The sequence below is a fragment of the Trachemys scripta genome, chromosome 7 (genome assembly GCF_013100865.1).
Source record: "Trachemys scripta elegans isolate TJP31775 chromosome 7, CAS_Tse_1.0, whole genome shotgun sequence".
Taxonomy (NCBI): Eukaryota; Metazoa; Chordata; order Testudines; family Emydidae; genus Trachemys; species Trachemys scripta.
Genome location: NC_048304.1, coordinates 68,129,163 through 68,145,605, shown reverse-complemented (window position 1 = coordinate 68,145,605; position 16,443 = coordinate 68,129,163). Strand labels below are relative to the sequence as shown.

General features: G+C 44.3%; 1 protein-coding gene across 4 annotated transcripts in view; it reads right to left on the bottom strand.

Annotated features, from left to right (window-relative positions):
- LOC117879994 (L-threonine dehydratase catabolic TdcB-like) overlaps window positions 1–16,443 on the bottom strand; it is an 89,970-nt gene that overhangs the window by 30,685 nt on the left and 42,842 nt on the right. For 3 of the 4 annotated variants that reach the window (XM_034775618.1, XM_034775615.1, XM_034775616.1), the window contains 3 exons: window positions 9,739–10,081; window positions 1,870–1,986; window positions 699–940 (listed from right to left, as the gene is read on the bottom strand). In XM_034775618.1, coding sequence (XP_034631509.1) covers window positions 699–940; window positions 1,870–1,986; window positions 9,739–9,906 — 527 coding nt within the window. In that variant the 5' untranslated portion in view covers window positions 9,907–10,081. Of the gene's footprint in view, window positions 1–698; window positions 941–1,869; window positions 1,987–9,738; window positions 10,082–10,351; window positions 10,477–16,443 lie in introns of those variants that run through there. The other variant, XM_034775617.1, reaches the window with a different exon arrangement.

Genomic DNA, 16,443 nt, shown 5'->3' with positions numbered 1-16,443 from the left:
CAGGGCTGGGGCCGCAGGGGAGTGCAGGTGGGGGCCAGAGCTGGGGCAGCAGGGGGTGTGGGCGGGGGGAGTGCAGGGCTGGGGCAACACAGGGGTTAAGGAGGAGCCCAGGCTGAGGTGGGGGGGCAGCAAAAAACCTAGAGCTGGCTCTGTTCCTACCATTTACAGCAAGCTACAGCATGAGGTTTCAGTTCTACGCTCCTTCCCCCTCCCTTTCCTGTTAATTGCGGCCAAGGGAATGCTGGGAAATGTAGTTCTTTCCCTGCTCCAGGGCTGGCTCTATAGGCAGGGAGCTAACCAAGGAACTACAGCTCCCAGGGCTCCCTGTTGGTTCTCAGCTCTCATGCGGGATACTTGTGCCCCTGCAAATTTGCCTCCCCAAGCACCTGCTTGCTTTGCTGGTGCCGAGAGCCGGCCCCGCTCTGAACCATTACAAAAGCTCAATACAAATTCCAACCAAAGCCACAAATTTGCCTCATTTGGATAGGAAACCATGCAAGAGTGCCAGTGCTCATGGACTCATCAGAAAAATGAAAAATGTCAGTCCAGACTCTCAGGAAGTCTGTCCCAGGCTCATAGGAAACTCAGTGAAACCTTGGTGAGCAAGGGTCAAGATTTTCGGTTGTAATAAAATACGACACCAAATGGGTTTTACGGAGCTGAAGATTCTGAACAATTATCTGATAAAACTTACTTACTCTTCGAGGTATAGATAGCCATTCTCTTGGGCCAGCCTCCTTGCATGGATCTGGGAATCCTTGGCTGTAGTGCCATAGGAGATCACCATGGCACCATACTCACGGCACATTTTCACTCTGGCTGGCGAAGTGCTAGTAGACATGATGACAAATACTGGAATGCGGAGTTCTGAGGCATGGTATGCTACTGCCATGGAAAAGTTACTGTCAGAAGCCACTATCACACCCTTTTTCTGCTGCTCCTGCAAAACAAATTTGCTTCTAGGTCACACAGTATCACAGAAAATGGCAGCTTAGTCATATAAGCATGCAAAGATTAATGGTGGATGATTTCAACTGTTTTGTGCTAGCCTTTTTTAAGTCTTCTTCCCCAGTGTTACATTATCAAGGTATGGCACAGATATACAGTGTCGTGTGATCTTAAAACACAGGACTAGGAACCACAAACTTTTGAGTTTGAATCCCAGCTCTAATATTCCCTGGCCCAATCCTTCTCCCTTTGAAATCACAGCCAAACTCAGAGTGATTTTAATAGACACAAGATCAGGTCCTCATCTCTGCCCTGGAGAAAATCACTTGACCTTTCTGCCTCACTTTCCCCCTCTATAACATAATGATGCAGAGTGGCTGTAAAAATCAATACTTCTAAAGTGCCCTATCTAAGCTAAATATTATTTCTTCTATAGCTAGGTAACACATCTTATACAACAAGGGGGATAAAACCAGTATTCAAACTGCTGGAATTCTCCCCCAGACCATTCACTAATCGAGGTTCTTCTCTCAGAATCCACACGCGATTTGGGATTTCAACATTTTTTTGTCAGTCTAGTAGTATATAATATGCATCAGGATCAACTCATTCAAACACCATGAATAAGCTCTAAAATCTACATACTACCAACTTTTCCTTCAATTATTCCCATAAGATATCATTTAAAAAATCCTGTTGATTTGTCAAAGATATAAGTACTATGTTTTAATTAATTTATTCACAGGCATGTCTAGGCTGCTCAACCCAGCAGTATCTGAATACTTAAATGAGAAAACACAGCAAGCCAGGGAAGGTTTACAGATAATAGGATCACCTTTAATTTTGCAGCACGAAGTTGCAAATAGATTAAGCATGTTTAATTTTTTGTTGTTCTTTATAGGCTTGGATAATTTGTCGTACCTGCTGTAGAGATGTTAGCAGGTAAAGCACACCTCGCTCCTTTACAGATCCTGTGTACTGAAGGAACTCTTTCTTTAGATAGATATCCATTCCATATTGCTTTGAAAGTCTAGAATACTAAAGCACAGGAAAACGATCATTATGTTGCTGAGGTATTTTACATGCCTACATTCCAAGACAGTCTTTCACTAGTTTTACCACAGCACAATCATTAGTCAGTTCCAGCAAAATATAAGTATTACATATTTCCATTAAGAAAGAATACATGATGGTCTGGTGTAATTTCCAAGATTCTTGGGAGTTATGTAGATCATGCCAAACAACTGTCCATAAAACATTTACACCGCACCATTATGTATCTGTATATGTCACATATTTTACAGCAAAAGATAATTCAGATATTTTTAGAGTAATACTTAAAAGAAGGTTATAAGTTTTATTTTTGACTTCCTTCCTTGTATGGAGCCACCTTACCTTAATACCACACATGCATCATTTCTCACATGGATACGGATACCACATGCAAGTTTGCATTTTTTTAATATTACTTTATTATATACATCACTACATGAACAAAACCATTTCACTTGCCACCAAAATTCAGTCATCTGGTACGAATGTGACTGTTATATAAACAGCATACAACTTTATGAAACAGGGACTTGATTTCCACCAACTTAAGATGGGCGTAAGGACTATGGTTTGCAGGATCAGGCCCTAATTTAGGCCAGTGAATGAAGAGAGGTTGTGTTATTTTAAATATACAGTTGGACGATATATATTAAATCTCTCTATATGTATATATTGCAATATGTCATACCATATTAATTATGACAACTGAACAGTTTTGGAAAGATATTTTATGGATTGTTGGACTTTTAAAGTGCAATGCATTTTATAGAAAGCAGAAATAGACATTTATTTTCTTAGAAGTTAATTCAGTTAAGCTATTTTCAGGTGCTTAACTAACTCAGGCTACATCTACACTATGTGTTAGGGACATTTTAACTAGCAGGCCACCCTCTTCAAATTTCTCCTTACATTCTTCCACGAGGCCTATGTATACTGTAACTATTATACTCCTCATAGTAACAATAGCTGTCTGTTCCCAGATCTTCCCCAACCTGCTGTAAGCCTAGGTTTGCCAACCCTCCTGGTTAAGTCCTGGAGACTCCAGGACAAAAGATTAATCTTTAATTAAAGATTACGTCATTTGATGAAACCTCCAGGAATATGTCCAGTCAGAATTGGCAACCCTATGTGCAATGGGGCCCTGTTCTCAGCTAGGGCCTCCAGTTGCTACTGTAACACAACAGCATGCACATCAAGAACCAAAACAATCACACAAACTTATTGCTACATCCCTTTACATTTGCATGCACGCCCACTTTCAAAGTTGGTAGCTTTATGGAAGATGTTGCAATTGACTGGAGAGATGCTGAAGCATGTTACTGTATTTTCTGGCGTATAAGACTACTTTTTAACCCAGGAAAATCTTCTCAAAAGTCGGGGGTCGTCTTATAGGGCGGGTGCTGAAACTTCCGAGCCGGACTGGAGAATCTGCGGTCGCCGCATATGGTGGGGGGAGCTCAAAAACGGCCGCGGCCGCATCCCCACCCGATGACGAGGTGAGGGGGCACCTCACCGGGAAGGTGTAAGTGAAGGGCAGAGCAAGCTGCAGGTGTCCGGGACGCCCACGGTATGGAAAAAAGAGATAGAGCGGTGCTGTGCCCAGAAAAACACGCCTCTTTCACCCGTCTGGCCCGCCCTTGTATCCTATTACTGTACCTCCTTCTCTGCCTCTCAGATCTCGCTCCTGAGGACTGCAGTGAAGCGGCGCAGGCGCGCATGTGCGAGATCTGAGAGACAGAGAAGGAGGTAATAGGATACAAGGGCGGGCCAGACGGATGAAAGAGGCGTGTTTGCGCTACCGCTCTGATAGTCTTGGAAACAGGGAGGGCTGGGCAGGCAGGGAGAGCTGACCAATCCAAGCAGGCTTTGTATACAACAACCAGCCAATTGCCGGTAAGGTACATCGCTTGCCGTGATTGGCTGGTTGTTGTATACTGGGTACCACATACAGTACAGCACCAGTATCTGTACCTGTTCATACAGTATAGCACCAATACATACAGTACAGTATACAAATGTCCAACAGTCAAAACCCCATCATGGTTCCACCAGCAAGAAGAAAGAAATATGAAGCCAGTTTCAAACTTAAAGTTGTAAACTTTGCCATGGAACATAATAACTGCGCTGCTGCAAGACAATATGGAGTAACAGAAAAGATGGTTCGGGACTGGAAAGCAAATGAAAAAGCATTAGAGTATGCCAAGGGGTAAGTGTGCATTAAGAAGAGGCACTCCACATTGGCCAGAACTCGAAAAACATGTAGCAGACCTGGTGAATGAGCATCGCCAAAACGGTTATGTAGTGACACGAAATAAAATACATTTGTTTGCACTTCAGTGGGCCAAATCTAACCCAGATCACAGCAACAGATTTAAGGCCACTGTATTCTGGTGTACTAGATTCATGGGAAGGCATAATATGGTACTGAGGCAAAAGATGAAAATTGCCCCAAAATTACCTGCAGATCTTGATAGCAAAGTAAATAGTTTCCGTCGATATGTAATACAACAGCGCGCTAAACATGGCTATGCGTTAAGTAGTATTGGAAATATGGATGAAACTCCAATGAATTTTGATATGGTTGGAAATAAAACTGTCCATCAAAAAGGTGAAAAAACAATTTTAATTAAAACAACAGGACATGAGAAGTCCAGTTTTACAGTGGTACTAGGATGCACAGCTGATGGCGCCAAACTGAGACCAATGATTATTTTTAAAAGAAAAACAATGCCGAAATTCAAGTTCCCTGTTGGTTGTTTTGTACATGTGAATGAAAAAGGCTGGATGGATGAAGAAGGGGTAAAGCTATGGCTTGATAATGTGTGGAGCAGGCGACCAGGTGGACTTATTCAAAAATGTAGTCTCCTGGTGTGGGATATGTTCAGGGCTCATTTAACTCCCAGCACCAAGCAAATGCTCGCAAGACTAAACACAGATGCGGCAGTTATTCCTGCAGGATTGACATCGTTGGTACAGCCACTGGATGTGTGCCTAAACAAGCCATTTAAAGATCGCATTCAAGAACAGTGGAATGAATGGATGGTTAGCGGCGAAAAGTCATTCACAAAAGGAGGAAACATGCGTGCTCCACAGTTGGATGTTTTGTGCAAGTTTGTCATAAAAGCCTGGAATGATATTGATGCAGAAACAGTAATCAAGTCTTTCAAGAAGTGTGGCATATCAAATTCATTAGATGGTATGGAGGACGACTACTTGTGGCAAGATGAAGAGGAAGCCGAAGCTGAGACCACACCATCTGATACGGAATTCGATCCATACGATGACTGCCTTACAAATGTATCACAAGATGTCATTGATGTACTTATGATATCAGATGACGAACAGGAGGATTTTGAAGGCTTTTAAAGGGAAACTGTCACGCCAGCAAAACCTGTAAAAATACCGTAGCTTGCAGTTATGATGGGCGTTGCTAACTCGCCAGGGACTTGCCCGGCACTTGCTCTCTCTCTCTTGTTTGTTATCTTCCTCCTATCATCATCAGTTCCAGTTTGGTTGACAGCTTAGAAAACAAATAGCATGGCAGCTCCCATGGGTTTATTGTCTTATCCTTCCTTTCAGCTTTAGAGTGAATTAGGAAAAGTTTAATCCACTTGCACTGTTTTATGTTTACATGTTTGATGACAAACAGCCTTATGTTTATAAGTGACAATTTTCCTGCTAAGTACCTGCATGTCATAAGCATTTGAATTAAAATTACCATATTGAAATCAAATCTGATGTTTTTTTAATTTTTTTTTGGTGTGCGTTGGAAGAGGGGTAGTCTTATACGGCGAGTATATCCCAAACTCTATATTTTAACTGGAAAAGTTGGGGGTCGTCTTATACGCCCAGTCGTCTTATACGCCGGAAAATACGGTATATTCTATCATTCATATCATATTATGCTTAAAAAGCCTCAACAATTTCCCTCAGGGCCTGAGGTAGAAAATATAGTTCTAATGACCTCTTCACAAGTGGTACTTTGGAGAAGACATTCATTGGTGTATAACATGATGGGTTTGCCTTTTTCAATTTGGCCCAGAAAACATGTTTAAAACACAATGCAGGCAATTAGATGGCCCTTTGGATTGGTAATGAAATGCAGAACCTTTCACTTTTGTGTTGCTGGCTCCAGTCTATCCAATGCTAGCAATGATGAAGTCACTGCCACCTGGAAGCTGGCAGATGAGTTGTAATGAGACCACTACCCCTGCTCCCAAGTTCATGCACTAGTACACTTCCTTGTGCACAGGTATCCACATCACGTGGAACACTATCACACTGGCAGTGTCTGTGGAGAGGCAAAAGATGAGGGAGGACTCCAATTTACAGATGATCTCACTAGGTGACGGCAGTTTCTTGATAGCATAGTGAAGCTTGCACCACAGTCACTTTTGCTGAATCTGTCTGGTTCCTCACGGCTTCACACCCTTTTGGAGTCTGAGTAGGGTGACCATATTTCTGTAAGGGAAAATGGGATATCGCGTGGGGCTAGCCTGAGCCACTCACCTGAGCCCTATCCCCGTGAAGGGCTGGCCAGAGCTGCTCGTCCTGCACAGGGCTTATGTCGCTGCTTGCCCAGCTCCTGCCTACCCCCCACCTGAGCCCTGCCCCTGCCCCCACAAGGGGTCAGCGTCGCTGCTTGCCAGAGCCCTGCCTACCCCCAGCCCAAGCCCTGCTTCCCCACCCTGCAAGGGGCTAGCATTGCCGCTCCCCACACACACATGTTCCTCCACACCTCACTTTGACAGAAGTGGGCATTTGTCCCATTTGCTGTTGCCAACTGATCAAAAAGGGACTGTCCCAGCCAAAATGGAACTTATGGTCTCCCTAAGTCTGAGCAGTAGCATTTTACACAGAAGTAAATGATTGTGTGAGGTGCATGGAAGTGAGGGCCCAGGCTATCAGTGTACAAGGAGTCAGTGCAGCATTTCTGCTCTCCACATTTAAATAGAACTTGCCATTTAATATATTCTTCTACAGTTTTACTTTATTAGTCACTGGTGTCTTTTTCGTTCTTTTTTCTCTCCTAACCCCCATCAGATATGCTCATGTCTGGACTTTATAAAGAATGGTGCTTACATAAAACCTGTAGCTTGCCAGAACTTTTAAGGCATGTGTATTCTGTGGATTCCTGTGACTTAAGATGTATTTTGGAGAGGTTATATTAAGCAAAATAAATGTTAAAAACCACAGAAATTTTTATAGATAGCCAAAATCAGAGAGGAAATGGTAAATTATTTACATGTTACATATCCAGCACACAAAAAAAGTTCACTCTGTTCTGGTTTTCTTTCCTTAATGCAGTTTTAAATCTGACAAATAAATACCAACTCAAGTTGGTTAGGTCGGGAGACTGGACAAACAAGCAAAGGCTCCGGAGCCCAGAAGGCTCCCTCCCCAAATCCCCGCCTCTTCCCCAAGCATGCCATTCCTCCTCCCTCCACAAGCTCTGGAAGGAGGCCCCGGAGACGCAGGGGGAACGCGGGGCCGGGGTGAGTGAGAGTCCGGCCTGGCTCCGAGTGCATGCAGGACTCAGTCGGGCGGTACCTGGAGGGAGAGTAGGAGGGTGGCCCGCGGGGCCAGGCAGCAGCTGTTCTCCCAACCTGGGCAGCAGGACTTGGGAGCAACTGCTGCTGCAGCTCCCACTGCTACGGCCGGAGGAAGCGGCTGCGGCTCTGGTGCCCGGGTCCGAACCCCCCGAGCCCGGGCCTGTTGCGGGGACCCAGCAGCACACACACTGCACCCAGCCCCTGGCCAGTCACGTCTGGGCTGGCTGCCCTGCTGGTGCAATCCCGCGGCGGCCGCGGGGCGGAGGCATCGGCAGCCCAGCCCCGTTTGTTCCCCTGCAGGACCCGAGCGGGACGGGGGCGGCTGGGGCCTGCTGCCCCCATTCTGGGGCCGCCCGCGGGATTGCACCAGCTGGGCAGCCAGCCCAGATGCGACTGGCTAGGGGCTGGGCGTGCGTAGCGTGTGCGCAGCTGGGTCCTTGCAACAGGCCCAGGCTCGGGGGGTTCGTGGGCGCCAGAGCCGCAGCCACCAAGCTTGGCCAGCGGCCGCTTCCTCCCCCCACGGCAATGGGAGCTGCAGCAGCGGCTGCTCCCGAGTCCCGCTGCCCAGGTGGGGAGAACAGCTGCCGCCTGGCCCCGCGGGCCACCCCCTACTCTCCCTCCAGGTACCGGCCGACTGAGTCCTGCATGCACTCGGGGCCAGGCCGGACTCTCACTCACCCCGGCCCCACACTCCCCCTGAGTCTCCGGGTCCTCCCTCCAGCGCTTGCGGAGGGAGGGGAAGGGTGTGTGTGTTTTTTTGCTCTGCCACCGCTTTTTTTTTTTTGCCCCGCCCCTTCACCCCCACGTCCCGATATTTGACCTGGGTGATCTGGTCACCCTAACTAGGACCCAGGGGTGCCCTACGCAGCTGCGTATACCTAAGGATAGCCGTGAGCCTACTCCACCAGATGTCCCGATTTTATAGGGACAGTCCCAATTTTGGGGGCTTTTTCTTATATAGGCACCTATTACCCCCCATCCCCATCCCGATTTTTTACTCTTGCCATCTGGTCACCCTAACTCCACTGCCCGCTTGCATATAAAAGTGATAGGAAACCTTAGCTATGGGCATCAGGCCACTGCTGTGTCTAAAACAGACTGACAAGACAGGACACAATGGGAGACTCAGAGAAAGATGATGGCTTAAAAAATTTCTCTGTTTTAAAAAAAACAAATCTATTTTTCCTACTATCTTTCTCTCCCCCTTGAGGCAGTGTGGAATGGTTAGAGAGAAAAATAAGGGGCTGAATTGTGTTCTCTCCTGTTATTTTATTCTTTGGACATAGTGATGAAAGACCTCATTCTTACTTCATTGTGACTTAAATATCTGAGGAAAAAATCCAACCAAGACAGAAAACACATGAAAAACAGATAGCTAGCAAACCTGAGCTATGCATGCTTATTCAAGTTTACCTAGATAACACGATATTTGGGCTCCTAAAGACCCAATATACACAACCCTATGGAAAAGGCATATGCATCTTGCGCTCCATACTTCCCCTGCTCACTGCATGCTACATACAGAATTTAACTCTGGATGTTTAAGTCACTTTTGTTTTAAAAGATCCCATGATGTTCAGACCCCAGTTAGATCGTTGTCTCCAACATAGTGCATGCTGGGTTATTACACTGGAGCCATCACCTCAACCCCAGAACACTGACTTTTGCTCCAGCAATATAATGGGTCAGATAAGTGCTTTATAAAGGATGCAGCAAAGTTTTACATAATTTCCATTGGGATATTGGTTCTTAATAATTTTATTTTTTAAGTGGATTACACAGTCATCTGCTACCAAATTTAAATCTGAGGCCCTGCTGAAAAATGTCTGCCTGTTATGAAGTGAAGGGTTTATATGCTGGAAGTGCTGCCAAAGCCTTCAGTATAACATTGTTGAAAGGGACACAACAATACACAGTTTACTGCTACATAAGCAAGAAGATACAGTACTTGTGGCAAGTGTTTTTAACTGGGTGCATAATGCAATAGTATTCTTCATTCTACAGGTCACTGTAAGCAATTGAGAATTTAGGATAGTGAAAAAACGGAAGAAAAATTTTAACATTGTTGGAAGGATTATCATCCTATAGAGACGCATCTGCTATTAATGCACGTTCCCTGGTCATTTCTGACTAACTCCCATAAGATGAGAGAGATTCAGAGAACAAAACATTGTAAATACCATACCATGCAGGGGGTTTTCTGGACACCACTCTGGATTTTGAAAGCTGCAGCACTAATATCTTCAAATCGAATCAGCTTGTTATAGGTTGGCTGGCTGCTTCTACTGTTTGGTTGAGTGACTGGGTCAAGGGCATCTCTGAGCAATTCCTCATTACGGCTCACTATCTTCATTTCCCAAGTCTTCACGTCCCCATTCAGGTAGTCCTCCTCCCCAAAATCTTTCAGTCTCTCGGGGTTGATGGATGGTGGCCGCTGCCCAACATGGCCATTTCTAATCGGCCCCTCCTTACAGCAATGACGTTCACAAGGTGTTGGAGCATCTTGTTTTTTCACTTTCCGGTCACTCCTAAGGAAGAATGAAATAATCTTGTTAGCAATGAAAAGCAATGAAAGTTTGGAAGATTAAAAAATTGACATCTACTGTTTAAGAAGGACACCATGCCTCATCTTCTCTTTCACTTGCATGCCTCAGACAGATAAATTAAGTTATTACTGGACTATCATGTTCCATGTGCATAGTGAGCTCACGCAGCTAGCCAGCTGGCACAGTGGCAGCAGATAACTGGGCACATGAACAAACCAAGGAATTATCATTCCCTTGCTAATAAGGATGTACCTGTGCACCATATGGAGCTAGATTTTCATGAGTGTTCAGCACAAATAGCTCTAATTTGTTCAAAGGTTGCTGAAAAATCCAGTCTTGTGTTCGCAGCACTACTGAAGTCTGGAAAAAGACAAATGGCTGTGACACAGCACTCCCTTAAAGCTAATAATAGCAGTAGCAAGTGTGATTATATCATATGTATCAGGTGGCTGCTTCTCTGCTCTTAGATACTTGCGAAGTACGCTGTTAGCAGCCATTACCTGGCATGTGATGTGGATGGGCTGACTGCAACAAGGGCTAATAATGATGACCTACCATGAAGCTAAAGGATGACGGCTCCTAAGCCCCAATTTAAAACATTCTGTACCTGGATAACACACTTGAAAAGTGGGGAGAAATAAAGGGAATTCATTCTTTGGGGCCTTACAGGAAAAAAAATAAAAATAAAAAGGATGACAACTTAAAAAATGCTAACACCATACATAGGCATAGGTTGTGCCAGTGGATCTCCAGTCTCTTATTAGTTTCTCTAAGAGATATGCACATAATGCACAAGTGTAGCTACCTGAATTCATTCATTCCTAAATATTTTTTAAAAAATAAGTAAATTAGCAAGTCATCAAATCAGTCTGACAAGCAGTTAACCAAGCCACCAAACAACCTATGCCCATGTGTAGAGCCAAATTCAGCATTCATTTTCACCAGTAATACCCACTGATTTCAAAGGGTTTCATGAGCAGAATCTGACTTAGTCCCAGGATAGGAACTATACTTTATTACTAACGTTAAAATAAAACCCTCACTTAAAAATATGAGGGAGAAAACGTATACATTTAAAAAATTAAAAATTAGTTGCCTAGGTACCAGTGATCATGATCTGGTTACATTTATTTTGTGCAAAGAGAATATGGCATCAGTCAGTAATAGGGCCATTTTTCCAAAACTTAAAGCAATTGTCAGCATAACTGACCAAGAACATAAATTTAAAAAGTGGGAAGTTTTAACAAAAATTAATGAATGTCCAAAACCCCCACAATTCCACAGACATACCAAAAAAAAGGTATACTGGGCAAAAAGTTATCCTAGTTAAAAGATGTGGAAATGGCAATAAAATGAAGAATTTATATATAAAGAGGGGAATTAAACAGCAATGAATAAGTGAAAAAATATAGGCAACTGATAAGGGAAGCTAAAAGAATAAGTGAAATATTGGTTGCCAATAGGTTTAAGATAATAAAGGAGCATGTTTTAAACATTAGGGGAATAAACCCAAACTTTAGATCAGGTATAGGTCCATTGCTAGATACAGATGGTATAACTGTAAATAATAATGTAGAAAAGGCTGAAATGTTTAATAAATATTTCTGTTCTGCATTTGGAACAAAGCAGAAGGCTATATCCATCCTATATGATGCTGTGGATGGAATAGAAAGGAACAAAGGAAGCTGTGAAGCAGCACCTGCTAAAATTAAACATTTTCAAATCAACAGGCCTGGATAACTTACACCCAAGAGTTTAAAGGATTTAGCAGAGCTCTTAACCACTAATATTAATGTGTAACAAGTCTTGAAAACCAAATTCCAAAGGATTGGAGGATTGCCAACACAGTTTCAACACATCAGTCCCAGGTACAATAATGCAATGGTTAATTTGAGACCATCAACAAAGACTTGGAGGCTAAAATTAAAATTAATGACTGTTGGCATGGTGTCATGGAAGGTAGGTCAGATGATGACAAAAATATTTGCGGGTAAAGTTTACAGTTAAAGATTGGTGGGGAAGTAAATAATAAGAGGACCGGTTACTGTTGTAAAGTAATCTGAACTGCCTGGTTAAATGGTCACAATCCAACAAAAAATGCTTTTTAATACAACCAAATGCAAGGTAATACAGCTGGGAACACAGAATGAAAACTATGCCTATAGGACAAAAGACTCTTGGAAAACAAGCGTCTCAGAAGGACTTAGGGTGGTCATTGTAGATAATCACCTCAGCATGAGCTCGCAGTGCAATGCTGTGGCAAAAATGGCTAAATATAAAAAGTGGTATATCAAGTTGAAAGTGATCTCGCTTCTGTACACAGTATTGGTAAGACTGATGCTCAAGTACAGCATCCACTTCTGAAGTCTGCTCATCAAGAAGGATGTGGAAATATTAGAAAGAGTTCAAGGGAGGACCCCAAACATTTTCCAGGGGCTAGAAAACATATCTTAAAATGTGAGGCTTAAGGAGCTCAATCTAAAAGTTTATCAAAAAGAAGGTTGAGAGGTGACTCAATCACTATGTATACATATTTACACACGGAGAAGAAATCTGATAGCAGGGTAGCTTTCAACCTTGCTGACAAAGGAACAACAAGATCCAATGCCTAGACGTTGAATTTAGACAGGTTCAACCTTGAAATAAGATTCAGTGTCCTACCAGTGAGGGTTATTCAACATTGAAACAGCTCACCTGGGGTGAGTCCTCCATCTCCATCACTTGGAGTCTTTAAAAGGAGATTTGGTGTCTTTCTAAAGGATTTTCTTTAATCCAGCCTCTGGGATAAATAATGTGCCCCTCCCTCCCCCATGTGCTGGATGGTGGTGGGAGTCTCTTCTGGCCTTGGAATCTGTAAATCTATTAATCCTACTGTTTGTTCTCAGCCTTCATGGGCCATGGAGAGTACAGGAAGCTCTGCATTGCCTTTGCCATTCTCATAATAGTTGCAGCTCTACATTATGACAATGACTCTAATCAAATCTCATGCATCAAGACTTCAGCTGGTTGCATGCGGGGTCCCAGGAAGGAATATTTCCCCCTGCTGCACAAGTGACCAGATGTATTATGGACCTCCTCCACCCCACTTCCTCTCAGGGACTGGCCACAGCTGGCAACCAGACACCAGATGGAGTAGGCCACTGCTCTGACATGGTACAAAAAATCCTCTTTCCTTGGCTAATCTGTATTGCTCAAGGTCTAAACAATTGCCAGATTTGGAGCCATAAAGACGTTTCCCCCCAGATTGATGGGCAGGGACCTTTTATTTATTTATTTTTTTTGCCTTTCCTCTGAGCCTGTGATGTGGTTTGTCTGCTGGGACCAGCCAAGCATCTCTAACGCCACCAACTCCCTATCATTAAAGGAGCCTTGGGCACAGGTGGCACCTTGGTCTCTCCTTGTTCTCTGCCTGTCTCACACAGCTGTTCAGTCTCCTGAGGATTGAAATGCTTTAATTGAACTCAAGAGGTTGGGCTCAGTGTAGGGGTATCTGATCATGATTTAATGGATGCTGATATATAGGAGACAGTGCTTAATTTGTAATGAAAGAGGGGCCAGGGCTCAAGCAATTATTTTACATTCAGAATGGAGAAGCCCACATGTGCTGGGGCTATGAACTGCCAAGCCTAGAGGCGCTGGGGCTCAACCCTGGCACAAATTAAGCACTGATAGGAGGTCAGACTAGATGATCTAATAGTCCCTTTTGGTTTTAAACTCTTTCAGTTCATAGTTTGATGAAGTACTCAGAGATACTGCAGTCTAGTAGATTGAGCACTAAACTAGAAGTCAAGAGACCTGGGTTCTATTCCTGGTTCTACTATCCTACTCTGTGAACTGCTAGGTCATATTAGCAAGGCTAGTTTTATCCTCTCTTCTTGGAATTTTTTTTTTTTAAAGTGGAACAAGACTAGCATTCCAAATCATCTTTACAAGTTATTCGTTGGAGATTATAATGTGTAGTCCTATGCATGAATTCTCATGTACTGCAGTCTCTCTGAAAAGATAAAGGCCAAACTTCCAAAAACTCTTGGAATTCAGGAAGTGACTTCTAGAGGGAAAGAGACATAAAACAGAACAGCACAATTGGAAAGATAGGGGATAACTCCCTTGCTCATACTTCTGTGGTTAAAAAAAAAAATCTAATAAAAGCCAAACTTTGTACTGTAATAGCTCAAAGAAAGAACAGGAGTACTTGTGGCACCTTAGCAGTGCCGGCTCTAGGTTTTTTGCTGCCCCAAGCAAAAAAATTTTTGGCTGCCCCCCACCCCAGCCCAGGGCTCTCCCCCTCCCCCCAACTGCACCCTCCCGCTGCCCCAGCCCTGGGTCACTGGTAACTCGCTCCCAGGGCGGGTCATTCAGCAGGAATTTTGGATGTGCACAGACCACAGAAAGGATTGGTTCCCATATGGTTACAGAACTGCAGTAAAGTGGAACAATTTTCAGCTTGTGTGACTGGAGGATATCTGGATGCTTATTATAAGACTGTCCTACATAAATGAGGAAAAGTTGAGGTGTCTTTATTATTCTTTTGTTCCATTCTTTGTTTCTATGGGGAATGCACTATCGCAGTCTTCCTTTTAAACAAATAAAACTAAAACTTAAAAAAAAAAAGCAATGGCTGTTGAAAATAGCAATTCCAGTCCTAATAACTACTGGGAAGCATTTCTAGCTCAATTTATTCTACTTTTTCTACAGCAAGTTACAGTGGATCAGTATATTTGATTTGGGGGAAATGAAGTAACAGCTGCCCAAATTGAGCTTGAACACTCCTGAATTTTGAGGGTGTTCAAATCTGGAAGGCAGGTGCTAGATTCCCTTTCTGAATATTAGCTACATCTGGAGAGGAAAAGTCAATTTCTGCTTTCATGGCTCAGAAGTGGAAATCCTCCTAAGTGCCTGGTACTGTATCTAAAGCTGCCCAGGTCCAGAGCCTCCCCTCCCTTACTTTTCATTTTAAATTCTAGTGGGATCCACGTACCTCCCTTGCTAGGCTTCAGATAGAGGGGTGCACCGTCCAATTTAGTCCCCCCAATTCCTTCTTTGGGGTAGAGCCCAGGGCTGGGGCGGCAGGAGGTACGGGTGGGGGGAGGGGGAATAGCCCAGGGCTGGGGCAGCAGGGGGTGCGGGTGGGGGCCAGAGCTGGGGCAGCAGAGGGTGCAGGTGGGGGAGGGGAAGAGTCCAGGACTGGGGCAGTAGGAGGTGCAGTTGGGGGGAGAGCCCAGGGCTGGGGGAGCAGGGGAATGCAGGTGGGGGTCAGAGCTGGGGCTGCATGGGGTGTGGGCGGGGAAAAGCCCAGGGCTGGGGCAGCAGGAGGGTGCAGGTGGGGGCCAGAGCTGGGGCGGCAGGGGATGTGGGCGGGGGGGAGCCCAGGACTGGGGCAGCAGGGGGGGCGGCAAAAAACCTAGAGCTGGCTCTGTTCCTACCATTCACAGCAAGCTGCAGATTTCAGTTCCATACTCCTTTCCCACACCCTTTCCTGTTGCTAGTGGCCAAGGGAATGCTGGGAAATGTAGTTCTTTCCCTGCTCCAGGGCTGGCTCTATAGGCAGGGAGCTAACCAAGGAACTACAGCTCCCAGGGCCCCCTGTTGGTTCTCAGCTCCCATGCTGGATTCTTCCCCCCTTTGCAAATCTGCCGCCCCAAGCAACTGTTTGCTTTGCTGGTGCCTAGAGCTGGCCCTGCACTTTAAAGACTAACAAATTTATTTGAGCATAAGCTTTTGTGGGCTACAGCCCACTTCTTCGGATGCTGTAGCCCACGAAAGCTTATGCTCAAATAAATTTGTTAGTCTCTAAGGTGCCACTAGTACTCCTGTTCTTTTTGCGGATACAGACTAACACAGCTGCTACTCTGAAACCTGTAATAGCTCAGTGTCACTCTAATACAAAACAACATGTGCCAGATTTTTTTAAAATATATTTTCAATATGAGATTTTAGCATCCTTGCCAACAAAATTTATGAGTTGTGGTTATTTTCTGTGGTCCTGGAAGATTCCCAAGTGATTTAGGAGGCCATCCATCCATGGAGATGGTGACTGGAATGGCCCTCTAATTTTACATTTTTGATCACCATGGTGCTGCACATTCCAATCACTTTCAACAAGACTTTTATGGCGCATTTAGAAGGAAATGTTCCCTGGACAAATCCTCCCTTTTCCAGAGCTGCAAACCCTGTGCTGAAGAACTGCCATCAATGCTCCTACATGGACTCCTGAAGCATGTTAGAGGCTCTACTTCCCAATACATTCTTGTTTGTTCCACTTCGAGGCTTGGAGGAGGAATGTTTAGGGCAGCTAAGAAAAGGGTTTTGTTATTTTGGATGCAGTCCTGTATTAACCTCATCAA